This window comes from Antechinus flavipes, chromosome 3 (genome assembly GCF_016432865.1).
Source record: "Antechinus flavipes isolate AdamAnt ecotype Samford, QLD, Australia chromosome 3, AdamAnt_v2, whole genome shotgun sequence".
NCBI classification, from domain to species: domain Eukaryota; kingdom Metazoa; phylum Chordata; class Mammalia; order Dasyuromorphia; family Dasyuridae; genus Antechinus; species Antechinus flavipes.
This window is the reverse complement of record NC_067400.1, coordinates 585,959,154-585,973,512: the sequence shown is the minus strand read 5'-3', so window position 1 is coordinate 585,973,512 and position 14,359 is coordinate 585,959,154. Positions and strand designations below refer to the sequence as shown.

General features: G+C 40.2%; 1 protein-coding gene across 3 annotated transcripts in view; it reads right to left on the bottom strand.

Moving 5' to 3' along the window:
• Positions 1–14,359, bottom strand: part of CAPZB (capping actin protein of muscle Z-line subunit beta) — a 169,502-nt gene that overhangs the window by 50,278 nt on the left and 104,865 nt on the right. For all 3 annotated transcript variants that reach the window (XM_051988380.1, XM_051988379.1, XM_051988378.1), the window contains exon 3: positions 4,455–4,576. In XM_051988380.1, the coding sequence (XP_051844340.1) occupies positions 4,455–4,576 (122 nt within the window). The remainder of the gene's footprint in view (positions 1–4,454; positions 4,577–14,359) is intronic.

Here is a 14,359-nt window from a genome sequence, read left to right as displayed (position 1 = left end):
CACTAAGTGGATATGTTTTGACTTTTCGATACCTGCTAGTCCAGGGTTGACCTAATGCTCAGAAACAATCAATGACTAGGTCTGAGCTGGGCTCGACTGCCTGACCCCAATTTGCTGGGAGATTTTGAATCTGTCCCAAACTCCCTGGTGCCAGATGCTTGACAATGGGGATGTGTGGCTGACTACATCAGCTTCAGAGGGATGGTCACAGCAACAATGACCCCCTTTTTAAAGGGCTTTATGTTTCACAGAACTCTTTCCTCATAGCCTCCTTGTTGGGCTTTTGCTTGTCCTGGGTTTTGAAGAGGACCAACAATATCATGGGGTGATGTCTTGACTCATGTGTGAACTGGATTTAAGTGAGGCAGAGTTTAAGCTCAGTGACAAAAGCCAGGAGGCCTGGATGTGGCCCAGGACGCCAAGGATGGCTCCAGGCTCTTCGCTGTCTGACCAGGCTCTGAGCACTCCACAGTAGCTGCTTCAGCTGCCATCATTGGAAGAGACTCCCTATTCTGCAGAGGGAGGCCTTTCCATGCTTGGGCTTGAGGCTTGCTGGTGACGCTCCACCTAGGTGAGCCCATCGGCTGGAACAGTGTGCCCTGGTGCGCTTGCTGTCCAGGCTACCGTTTCTAGGAGCCACAGGTGCCAGTTGAGTGACAGTGGAAACCAAAAGTGGGTAGGCAGCCCTGAAAGGTCTTTAGCAAGGCTTCACACCGGAGACTCTAGTCCTCCCTCACACTCCACCTGGGATTACATCCCCAGTTTGCAGGTGAAGTGACCGACACTTGGGAGAGATTGCCCCGGCCCTCTGAGAAGGTGGAAGTCTGAGAGTGATGCAGGACTCTGCCCATGACAACACACGGCTGCAGGGTGAGAATCGTCAAACACCCAGGCGCTGGCGCAGAGGCAGCTTCTCTTGGCCCCTGGGGGAGGGTTGGGAATCAGAGCACAGTTCGGTGGCCCACAGTAAATCCAGGCTGATGTCACCCACACCCAGGTGGCTCTCTGGGAACCCCAGCTTTCCATCTCTTTATGAAATCTTGGGCTGTGGCAGACTTTTTAGAACTGAAGTAGGGCATCAGATCTGAAAAAGAACAACCTGCTCAAGTGGTCGGTTCTTGTAGTGGTCCAGAGACAGCAATTACCTGTGCCAAGAGCAAGTCTGAGGGAAGGGCTGTCTTCAGATTTGGCTTGTGAGGCCGAAGATCTTATATAAATCTTAGGTAGGGTGAGGCATGGGTGAATTTTGCTTTTAAAGCACTAAGTTTTTTATAACAACCATTGCTCGGTGAAATCAATGAGATTCTCCCCTCCCCCATCTGTATTTATTACAAAGCATTCAACTGCTTTCCAACCCAATAAATTCACAAAAAACACAAAGTCAACTAGACCTTTTCGGGGTTGTTGAACAGTGAGCAGCTGCAAGCCAGTCTGGGCCCTGCGGGAAAGATGCTCAGGCTCAGGAGCAGCAGTGGAACTTTCCCCTGGCAGATGCCAAAAGTCAGAGGAGGGGGCACCTGGCCTCGAGTCCTGTCTGAGGGACACTTGATGGTTTCGGGGCAACCAAGGCGTCATGTACTAGGACATTGTTCATTCTCAGATCTGAGCGTTTCCATGTATTTCCTCATCTTCTTTGCCATCCAGAAGGAGGGACAAAGGGCTTTAGTTCTTCCCTCTTCAGATCTAGGCAGCCCCTGTAGTCATTGCTAGCAGCTAGGTCTCACATGCCCTCGGCTCCCACGGGGCACTGTTCTGCTAGCCGGTGCTTGGCCCCGGGTCAGCTGCCCATTTACAGAGATGCAGGTGGTTGAGATAGAGCCTCCCTGTGGAGCCCCCATGCCAAAGGCCTCACTGGCCCTAGAGCCTGCAAGAAGGTAGTGGATTCATTCGGCCGAGCTAGATCCCACTTAGGACCCTCCCTCTGAACTGGTCCACAGGATTTTGATTTCTACACCATGCTGGAGGTCAATCTGTCATTTGGAAGGATGTGTCTCAGAAGCCATTCCTTCCTCTTTTCTGGGAAGAGGCTTTCACGATGGGCACATCACATCCCTCCCTTGTTTGTCAGCCATGCTTCTGGGTATTACTTTCTCCCCATCCGAAAGCAGCAGCTTAGCCTGTTCCAGACAACTTCGGCAAGCTTCCCCGGATCCATTGCTCTGCATCAACACCTTCCTCGACATTGTCTCTGACATTAAATGCTGCTTTCTGAAAGAACTTCATGTACTTGTTGAAGACTGTCTGAATTTCCTCATAATCAATGAGATTTTAATGGAAACTTCTGAGAACATGTACATGTGCAAACTGTGTGCACACATCATACTAGTTGCAGGTTAAGATATAAGTACATCTGCAAATGAGCTGGCCTATATTCAAATAGACTTTTTCATATATAAAAATAAAAATGTGTCCTGGATTCAAAAATAGAATAAATGCTTGGTTTATTAAGCTCAGGAAAAAGGTCCCAAAAAAAATCAAAGTAATAAAAATAAATAATTCCAAGTGTCTTTGTGGAGCTCCTATTAGTCAGTCAGTTGATAAGCATTTCTTAACTTAAGAGTTTGGGACATAATTCATTATTGATGGATTTGTAACTGATCCAACCACTCTGGGGAGCAATTCAGAACTATGCCCAAAGGGTAATCAAACTGTGCATATCCTTTGATTCAGCAATACTTCTACTAAGTATTATATCCCTAGCTATATCCCAAAGACCTCTGAAAAATTGGAAAAGGACTTATTTGTACAAAAATATTTATAGCAACTCTTCTTGTGATGGGTAAGAATTGAATATCAAAGACTTAATAACTCTTCTCAGTGATTGAAAATAATTTCAACAGACTTTGGATAGAAAATGCTGCATATCCAGAGAAGGAACTAGGGGGACTGAATGCAGATCAAGGCATAAGATTTTCACCTTTTTTATTTTGATTTTTCTTTTCTAACATGACTCATATGAAAATGTTTAAATGACTATACATATATAATCTACATCAAGTTGCTTGGTGTCTGTCTTGGGGAGGAGAAAGGTAAAAGAGGGAGAAAAAATTGGAAATCAAAATCTTACAAAAATGAATGTGGAAAACTATGTTTACATGTTTGGAAAAACTAAAAAAAACCAAACCTCTCTGAATGTCAAAGGGATGCCCATCAATTGGGGAGTGGCTGACTGGGGGAGTATATATGATTATAATGGAAAATTATTGTGCATTAGGATATAATAAAAAAGAATGATTTCAGAAAAACCTGGAAAGACTTACATATCCTGATGCATAGTGAAGTGAAGAGAACCAGGAGAACTTTGTACAGTTTAATAGCAACATAATTCAATGAAGAATTACGAATGACTTAGCTATTCTCAGCAATACAATAATCCAAGACAAACCCAAAGGAATAAATGATGAAGCACATTATCCACTTCCAGAGAAAGAATTAATATCAAATATAAACTAAAACATGCTATTTTTTACTCTTTCACTTTTTAAAAAAAATTCAAGTCTTCTTATACAAGATGACCAATATGAAAATGTTTCACATAATTCCACATGTATATCTGATTGCTGACTACATTTCAGGGAGGGGGAAGAAGAGGAAGAGAGGGAGAAAAAGAATTTGGAATCAAAACTTTAAAAATGTGAAGAATAAAAAAAAGAAGAAATGGATGCTTGACAAAGTGCCATCTAACAAAACCCAGACAATTGATATCAAGTCCATTCATTTTTTCTTATTCTAAACTTGTAAAATTTTTATTTTTTTTAAATTTTAATAGCCTTTTATTTACAGGTTTATGTATGGGTAACTTTACAGCATTGACAACTGCCAAACCTCTTGTTCCAATTTTTCCCATCCTTCCAATCCCATCCCCTCCCTCAGATGGGAGGATGACCAGTAGATGTTAAATATATTAAAATATAAATTAGATACTTGTATACATGACCAAACCGTTATTTTATCTAGTCCATTCATAAATAAGCTGGTGTCTGTCCACATAAGTAGACACAATTGTAATCCCTATCCAGAAATTTTCAGTATCACATTAACTACATTAAAGGCTATGAAATACCAATGAAATGCCAACATCCTTTGAAACCATCCCAAAGCTATTAGAATCAAATCTCTCTGAGGCTAGGGACTTGGCTGGGATTGAAGGAGGAGACCTCTGTCCCTCCTGCCTGGAGGGGATTACAAGCTGTCCTTCCAGGAGTTAGAGGGGCCTCCTAATACAGCTCTCCTTCCACTACCCCAGGCTGCCTTTCTCTCTTAGCTTGTTTCTTCCTCCAGAGATAATCTCTTGCGTCCCTTTCAATCCTATAAAACAGATGAGGAAATTCTCTTTGGTCATTTCAGATGCTCCGATTTCCCCACATTTGTTGGACCCACAATTGCCATGCAACAGCTGCCTGCAGGTTTGCACCCCCTCAGGCTGACTGAGTTTATTCCGGGCAGGAGCTCACCTATATGAATCTCCGTCTCTGTTGTAGTCACATAAAAGGTAATCCTTTCCCACCACCTTATCTCTGGCAATTTTCAAGGGCTGATCGACAGAGGATAGAAGATCTTCACATAGGCTGGGGACCTGCCAGGCAGAGAGAGAAGAGAAGGGGTTAAAAGGGCACACACATCACTTTGAGGCTGGCAAGTGGCCACCCAGGGGTCCTGGTCTTTTGCCCAAATTACAGCATTGTTCTTCTTTTCTTTGACACCTGCCATGCCCTCTCTAAAAGGAACCTTGGACTTGAAGCACAGTAGAACCCGGTCTCTGCTTAAAAACAAGCTCGACTGTCACTGGGAAGACACTAGTGCGGTCTCCTATAACACACACACTGTATCTCTCTCTGGCTAGTGAAACACATACTGAAGACCGAGAATGGGAATCCAGAGGGTGGCCCAGGCTGCTGACCAAGCCCTCCTAGTCCTGCGTATCCTGCTGCACAGGTAGCTTCTGATGGTGCCTTATTCCCCGCTGCTCTCTTCTTCACTTATCTCGGGGGTTATTCACTGGTAGATGGCTCCTCAGGGCCCCCCTCTCTGCTTGTAGCAGAGGCAAAAAGGGGAACACGGCCGCAAGGATTCAAAAAGTTTGAAGAGAGAGCTTGGACTCGGTCCCAAGAGAACGGGGTTCTTATCCCAGCTCTGATGCATTTTAGCCACATGACCCAATGAAGCCATATCATCTTGGGCTGAAAACACTTCTTTTAGCACTTGCTGCTTTAAAGAAACCAAGTCCTTTGGGGATCTTAAAAGGTTAAAGGATGTCAGCCTAGGCCTGACACATCTGCCTTCCCCTACAATGCCCAGGCCCAAAGCATTCTTCCTCAATTGCCACCTAATCCCTTCTGTCCTGCACTTGATGTGACAGTGTAACTTATAAAATGATTCCTTAAAGATAACAACAAATGTTGGAAGGGACATGGGAAAACTGGGACATTAATGCATTGTTGGTGGAGTTGTGAAGTGATCCAACCATTCTGGAGAGCAATTTGGAACTACACCCGAAGGGTTATAAATGGTGCATACCCTTTGACCCAGCAGTGCTATTACTGGGTCTGTATCCCAAGAAAATCATAAAGGGAAAATAACTCACATGTGCAAAAATGTTTGTAGCAGCTCTTTGTGCAGGCAGCAGAATTGGAAACCGAATGGATGCCTATCAACCGGGGAATGGCCGAACAAGTTGTGATATATGAAGATAATGGGATATTATTGTTCTATTAAAAATGAACAAGGACTATAGAAAGGCCTAGAAAGATTTACATGAATTGATGCTGAGCAAAACAAGCAGAACCAGGAATACACTGTACACAATAACAACAAGATTGTGTGATGATCAATTATGAAAGACTTGGTTCTTCTCAGTGGTTCAGTAATCCAAAGCAATCCCAATAGACTTTGCACAGAAAATGCCATCCGCATCCAGAAAAAGAACTATGTTCACTACTTTTTTTTCTGTTTTTTTTTTTTTAAATCTCTCCCATGGTTTTTTTCATTTTGCTCTGATTTTTCTCTCCCAATATGATTCATAAAGCAATGTGTACTAAAAACAAACACACATAAATAAGAAAGTGATTTCTTGTAATGAAATATTATTTATTGCTCTCTAAGAAATTATCAGCATGGTGATTTTAGAAAGGTCTGGAGAGACTTACATGAACTGATGCTGAATCAAATGAGTAGAACCAGGAGAACAATTGAAAATAGCAACAACAAGATTATAAGATGATCAATTCTGATGGACTTGGCTCTTTTTAACAATGAGATGATTCAGGCCAATTCCAATAGATTTGTGATGGAAAGATCCATCTACATCCAGAGGGAGGACTATGGGGACTGAATGTAGATTACAACATAGTATTTTCACTTTTGCTGTTGTTTCTTGCTGGCTTTCTTTTCTGTCTTTTTTTCCCTTTTTGACCTGATTTTTCTTGTGCAGCATAATAAGTGTGGAAATATGCTTAGAAGAACTGCACATGTTTAGCCTATATTGGATTATTTGCTGTCTAAAGGAAGAGGATGGGGAGAAGGGAGAAAAATCTGGAACACAAGGTTTTGCAAGGGTCAATGTCAAAAACTATCACGTACTTTTGTAATGTATTTTGAAAATAAAAGGCTATTATTAAAAATTTAAAAAAAGAAAAAGTGATTCCTTATTGTCTGAATAATTTTCATTTTTTATCATCAATGTGTCTACTGACTTTCTTCTTGGTTCGAAGTTAATTGTTGATTCTGATTGTCAGTACTATCTGTCACCCAACACTGCACCAGGTCAACACACTAGTTTCGGATTCTTCTTGCCAAGCTTAGAGTCAGAAGTCCTGGGTTTGATTTTGGACTTGGACACTTAGCTTTTAAGACTTCAGACAAGACATTTCAGTTCCACATCTGTAAAATGGGGATGGGTGTACTTGCATTAGAGCTTTGAGAATCTTAGAAAAGTCAAGTTATTAGTAAATCTGATTAAAAAAAGGAAAGAGGAAAATCAAATTGTTAGTCTTAAAAATGAAAAGGGAGAACTCACCACTAACGAAGAGGAAATTAGAGCAATAATTAGGAGTTACTTTGCCCAACTTTATGCCAATAAATTTGACAACTTAAATGAAATAGAAAAATACCTCCAAAAATATAGCTTGCCCAAACTAACAGAGGAAGAAGTAAATATCCTAAACAGTCCCATCTCAGAAAAAGAAATAGAACAAACTATCAATCAACTTCCTAAGAAAAAATCCCCAGGACCAGATGGATTTACATGTGAATTCTACCAAACATTTAAAGAACAATTAACTCCAATGCTATATAAACTATTTGAAAAAATAGGGATTGAAGGAGTCCTACCAAACTCCTTTTATGACACAGACATGGTACTGATACCTAAACCAGGTAGGCTGAAAACAGAGAAAGAAAATTATAGACCAATCTCCCTAATGAATATTTTTGCTAAAATCTTAAATAAAATATTAGCAAAAAGATTACAGAAAATTGTCACCAGGATAATACACTATGACCAAGTAGGATTTATACCAGGAATGCAGGGCTAGTTCAATATTAGGAAAACTATTAGCATAATTGACTATATAATAACCAAACAAACAAAAACCATATGATCATCTCAATAGATGCAGAAAAAGCATTTGATAAAATCCAACATCCATTCCTAATAAAAACACTTGAGAGCATAGGAATAAATGGACTTTTCCTTAAAATAGTCAGGAGCATATATTTAAAACCATCAGTAAGCATCATATGCAATGGGGAAAAACTGGAACCTTTCCCAGTAAGATCTGGAGTGAAGCAAGGTTGCCCACTATCACCATTATTATTTAATATCGTATTAGAAACACTAGCCTCGGCAATAAGAGTCGAGAAAGATATTAAAGGAATTAGAGTAGGCAATGAGGAAACCAAACTATCACTCTTTGCAGATGATATGATGGTATACCTAGAGAACCCCAGAGATTCTACTAAAAAGCTATTGGAAATAATTCATAATTTTAGCAAAGTAGCTGGCTACAAAATAAATCCCCATAAATCCTCAGCATTTTTATACATCACCAACAAAACCCAACAGCAAGAGATACAAAGAGAAATTCCATTCAGAATAACTGTTGATACCATAAAATATTTGGGAATCTATCTACCAAAGGAAAGTCAGGAATTATATGAGCAAAATTATAAAAAAGTCTCCACACAAATAAAGTCAGACTTAAATAATTGGAAAAATATGAAGTGCTCTTGGATCGGCCGAGCGAACATAATAAAGATGACAATACTCCCTAAACTAATCTATTTATTTAGTGCTATACCAATCAGACTTCCAAGAAAATATTTTATTGATCTAGAAAAAATAACAACAAAATTCATATGGAACAATAAAAAGTCAAGAATCTCAAGGGAATTAATGAAAAAAAAATCAAATGAAGGTGGCCTAGCTGTACCTGATCTAAAATTATATTATAAAGCAACAGTCACCAAAACCATTTGGTATTGGCTAAGAAATAGATTAGTGGATCAGTGGAAAAGGCTAGGTTCACAAGACAGAATAGTCAACTATAGCAATCTAGTGTTTGACAAACCCAAAGCCCCTAACTTCTGGGAAAAGAATTCATTATTTGATAAAAACTGCTGGGATAATTGGAAATTAGTATGGCAGAAATTAGGCATGGACCCACACTTAACACCATATACCAAGATAAGATCAAAATGGGTCTATGACCTAGGCATAAAGAACGAGATTATAAATAAATTAGAGGAACATAGAATAGTTTATCTCTCAGACTTGTGGAGGAGAAAGAAATTTGTGACCAAAGATGAACTAGAGCCCATTACTGATCACAAAATAGAAAATTTCGATTACATCAAATTAAAAAGCCTTTGTACAAATAAAACTAATGCAAACAAGATTAGAAGGGAAGCAACAAACTGGGAAAACATTTTCACAGTTAAAGGTTCTGATAAAGGCCTCATTTCCAAAATATATAGAGAACTGACTCAAATTTATAAGAAATCAAGCCATTCTCCAATTGATAAATGGTCAAAGGATATGAACAGACAATTTTCAGAGGATGAAATTGAAACTATTACCACTCATATGAAAGTGTTCCAAATCATTATTGATCAGAGAAATGCAAATTAAGACAACTCTGAGATACCACTACACACCTGTCAGATTGGCTAAGATGACAGGAAAAAATAATGATGAATGTTGGAGGGGATGCGGGAAAACTGGGACACTAATGCATTGTTGGTGGAGTTGTGAACGAATCCAACCATTCTGGAGAGCAATCTGGAATTATGCCCAAAAAATTATCAAACTGTGCATACCCTTTGATCCAGCAGTGTTTCTATTGGGCTTATATCCCAAAGAAATACTAAAGAAGGGAAAGGGACCTGTATGTGCCAAAATGTTTGTAGCAGCCCTGTTTGTAGTGGCTAGAAACTGGAAAATGAATGGATGCCCATCAACTGGAGAATGGCTGGGTAAATTGTGGTATATGAATGTTATGGAATATTATTGTTCTGTAAGAAATGACCAGCAGGATGAATACAGAGAGGACTGGTGAGACTTACATGAACTGATGCTAAGTGAAATGAGCAGAACCAGGAGATCATTATACACTTCGACAACGATATTGTATGAGGACATATTTTGATGGAAGTGGATTTCTTTGACAAAGAGACCTGAGTTTCAATTGATAAATGACGGACAAAAGCAGCTACACCCAAAGAAAGAACACTGGGAAACGAATGTGAACTATCTGCATTTTTGTTTTTCTTCCCGGGTTATTTATACCTTCTGAATCCAATTCTCCCTATGCAACAAGAGAACTGTTCGGTTCTGCAAACATATATTGTATCTAGGATATACTGCAACATATCCAACATATAAAGGACTGCTTGCCATCTAGGGGAGGGGGTGGAGGGAGGGAGGGAAAAAAAAAATCGGAAAAGAAACGAGTGTCAATATAAAGTAATTATTAAATAAAAATTAAAAAAAAAAAAAAGAAAAGTCAAGTTATGACCATGATCCTCCCTAGCCTTCCTCTCTATCTCTTCTTCCTAATACACACCTTTGTGTACTGGTTCATGATTCTAAATTTTGCAATGGGAATAACTGAGTATATGACTAATTTTACAGATTCCTTTACAGATTCCAGAAAATTTTCCCTCAGATAGTTGATTGTAAAGTTAACAGTGACAAATTAAAATTTGGTGGACATCAGTATCATATTTTAATGATGATTGCTCACCACATATGCACATGATTCATGCTGTCATGAAGTGTTACTCTGAAGTTGTACATTATTTAATAAACTCTTTGAGCCAGCATTCATTATAAGGTCCCCTGAAAATTGCAGGAGTTGTCATCTGTTTCTAGTTCTGCATTAATTTTTTTTAAATTAAATTTTATTTTTAGGACAAGTGAAATCATTTCACCATAACAAGGCTTATGTTTTGTTGTTGGTTTTGTAAAAAGATGATTTTTAAACACATTACTGCCAATAATTAAGAATGTATTTTAAATGATGCATGTATATTGAGAAGTACCCTCTGGCTAATATGGAGAAATACAAAATACTGGCCATTTTTGGTTCTATGTATGTCATTTGTAAACAAACTGGCATTTTCTGAGAGTAAAAGACAGCCAAGAACTAGTTCAATCCATCCCTGAACAGGAGTCATCTATCATAAGGCTGCTGTAAATCTTCATATCCAGCCTCCAGCAGATAAGGCACAGGCTGCCTCTCTTAAGGTGGCTCATTCCACTTCGGGACAGTTCTCATTGTTGGGAAGCCGCATCTGACATTTCCTTCCCTGCTCCCAGTCTTGCCCATTGGGTCCCCATGAAAGGGTCTAGCCCCTGTCTCCAATGGACCTCCTGAGGAGAGTTGTTGGAATGTCCCAAGTTCTCTCTTTTCCAGCTCCTGGAAATCCTGACATTTCTTTGTATGGACTTGGAGCAGGGTCCTCACCCTTCTGGCTATCTTTTATTTGAGCATGATTCACCTTGATCCAAAATCTTTGCTAAAATATGTTGCCCAGAACTAAACACAAACCTTCAGATGTGATCTAATTAAAGCAGAAACGGTGGGACTCCTCCATCTCTCTTATTCTGGACATTATACATTCCTTGCAACCCTCAGATGGCAGGAGCTTTTCTGGCTGCCCTTACACATCCTTAGACTGAGGTCCACTAAAACTTTTACATGCTTCTTATATGTTCTCAATTGCTGCTGAGACATGCTTCCCAAAATTTAAGCCTGTGAAGTTAATTTTTTTTTAACTCGACTTAACTTTGTTTATAAATGTTCCTTGATCAATTCTCTTCTTACTTTATTTGCCCCATTTTGGTCACACAGTCAGTAGATTTGGATAGACTTTGGGATATAGTGGAGGACAGAAGGTCCAGGGATCACAAAGTGTTAGGTATGACTGAACAACTGAACAATAAATCTTTCTGCCTATCAATATCTTATACTATAAGCTCACGCATCAACCCCAAGAATTAGGAGTGTCAGAACACTGTTCACTGTGTTTTTAACTATTCCTTAACTCTTTATAAGCTGAAAAACAACAACTTGGGAGACAGGTGTAGGGGGTGTGTGTGTGTGTGTGTGTGTGTGTTAGTTACTGTCAGGATGATCAGCAATAAGAAAGGAAACATAAAACAGAAAATACCATCCACTCTCTCCAAAGAATGGATATGTGTGGTATTCCAGAGAAAGCCTAACCCTAAAACTCTGACTCTAACCCTGTGACCTCCCACCCTACTCCTTGAGCCTTACTTTCCACATCTGTCAAATAACATGGCTGGAATGGCGAACCCATTACAGCTTCCTTAACTTAAAAACCTTCTAGTTCTGAGGAATGCCAAAGTGCTTTGACAACTAGACTGCCCCTTTCCCATCCCCCTAGACCCCTACTCAATTCCTCTGTCTTCCCTTAAAATGTCTTCCTGCATTTAACCTGAATCTTTCCTTTTTTGCTCACCTCGCTCTCCCCAGTATCATAAACGTTTGTATTCTTGCCCTTCTCTTATTGAATTGTAAGTATCTTGAAAACAGGGTGGTCAGATCATATTTTCCTCTGGATCTCCAGGTCCAGTACATTTTCTTACATGTAGTAGGAGCTTAATAAAAGTGCTCAGAATTAAAATCCATCTCGTCTGTCCCACAAGGGTAGTCTGTGGAATTTGCAGATTAGTATCTGTGAAGCACTGATGTCCTCGACAGGGGAAACCCTACTGGCTTCTGGGCCACGAGCTGTGTTTTCTCAAGCAGAGTTGACTCCCCCTAATCAAAACAAAGACATCATGCACAGGATGAAAGATATGAGGTACCCAACCAGAGGCTTGCCGGTCTGTTCTTGAAGGAATTGTTCCATATTTCAGAATTCCTCAGCAAGGCACCTCAGACATGCATTCATCAGCATCAGAAGGAAAGTAACTTAATCTGCTGCCCAAACTTTTGGCAATGGCCCGAAAGGTGTTGAAACACACACATGCAACCCATAAGTCCTGCATGTTATCATGATTTGCTTTGCTCGGAAACATTCATGATTTGACATGGCTGATCGTTTACTGTTACCTGAGCAGCTGCCCTTTGTGACTGTTTGTGGATTGGATTCCACTCCATCAGCTTTGCTTACTTGGATCAAAGATGCATCTGCTTTGGAATTAGAACATTCTCCGAGTCACGGGAAATGACAAATTTGGCCCGGAGAATTCCGCCTACAGAGCTGGGCAGTGCCAGCCGCCTGCGGGTTTAGTGGTCACAATCCAATCTGCTCTTTCTCTCCAGACAGGCTGGACACAGACATGTGCTTTCTTAAAGCCATGTCACTTCCTCAGAATGCCATCCCCATTGCTCTTGACCCACCCAAATAGGACAAAAAAATGCCAGAGCTTGAGAAAGAAGATGTAAATTCTAGCCCCAACTTTACCACTTATTTAACAAAGTCACCATAAGCTCTTCGGGTATCTCACTTTTCTCATCTCTAAAATGGGGATAATAGTGTCCACCTTGCTTCTTAAATTGTAAAGAGTTATAAGAATTTAAATTGCTATTGTTTTCCTTCTCCTTAGTCTTTCTGACCAGACCAATCTAATGTAGTCTCTCATCTGCTTGCCTATACAATTACTATTCACACACTTTATTTTTATTTTACACTTAAGAGAATGCCTTGACATCATTCTCTTACTGATGTGAGCTTTTAAGTTTATTTTTTATATATTATTGCCTTTCCAAAGGTCCCCTGCTCTGGCCACTCATTTCTTCTATGCCCAACTTCGAGGCTCCTGATGCATAGCTGGGATCGGGTCATTTCTTTGCCCAGGGCCCTACAATAGCTAGTAGATCCTTTTTGTCTTTCCAGAAATCCCAAAGTGGAAACCTGGCCTTCAGAGGCCTCTGTAAACGAGGAGGCAACGAGAGGACAGTCAAAAGAACATTCAATCAGTTTGGAGATCGAGGGTCCAGGGTCAAGTCCGAGCTCTGTCTCTTTGGACAAGTCACTTAGCTGTGTCTGGCTACTCTCTAACATCTCCCCCTCCTCACCTCCCACCTTACTGCATATTATTACCCTTTGATTCTGCCAAACTAGACGAAAACCCACAGACACCCAACATGAAAGGGAGGAAAGAGCACTGGGTTGGGAACCCTTGGGCTTAAATCTTGACACTGATACTTGTGAGGTCAGAAACCCCACAGGCCCGTTCTGCCTCCTCTCCTCATTAAATCAAAATGTTTTTACACCCTAGGATGACTCAGTACTTTCTCTCCTAGTCTGTTTTCCACGCCATCCCCAAGTCCAGAAACCCTATTACTGAAAATCTAACTCAAATATTACTTCTTTGAGAAAAGTTTCTGACACATCTTGCTTAGTAATAAGTTCTCCTATTACTACATAACTCCCTGAGAATGGCTCAAATTCTTCCCTGCATTGTGTGTGTGTGTATGTTGGACTAGGAAAAAGTTTCCAAGGAGAAGTTGTGTAGCTATCACAGCATCCCAGTGTTCAATCAATGGCTCCAATCAATATCTGGTATAGGAATCCATTCAAAAACATTCCTAGTCAATCAGTTAATAAATATTTGTTAGGTACCTACTATGTGCCTGGGATTATGTTACATGGTAAGGATACACAAAAAGATCAAAGCTAGTCCCTGTTCTCAAGAAGCTTAGACTCTAGTGGGAGAGCCAATATGTAAATGCAAATGTACAAACAAGCTATATACAGGACAAAAAGAAAATCATTAAGAGAGAAGGCTCCATAATTAAAAGGGGTTGGAGAAGGCTTCTGGTAGAAGATAAAATTCTCACTGGGATTTGAAGGAAGCCAGGAGGCAGAGATGAGGAGGGAAAAGCAT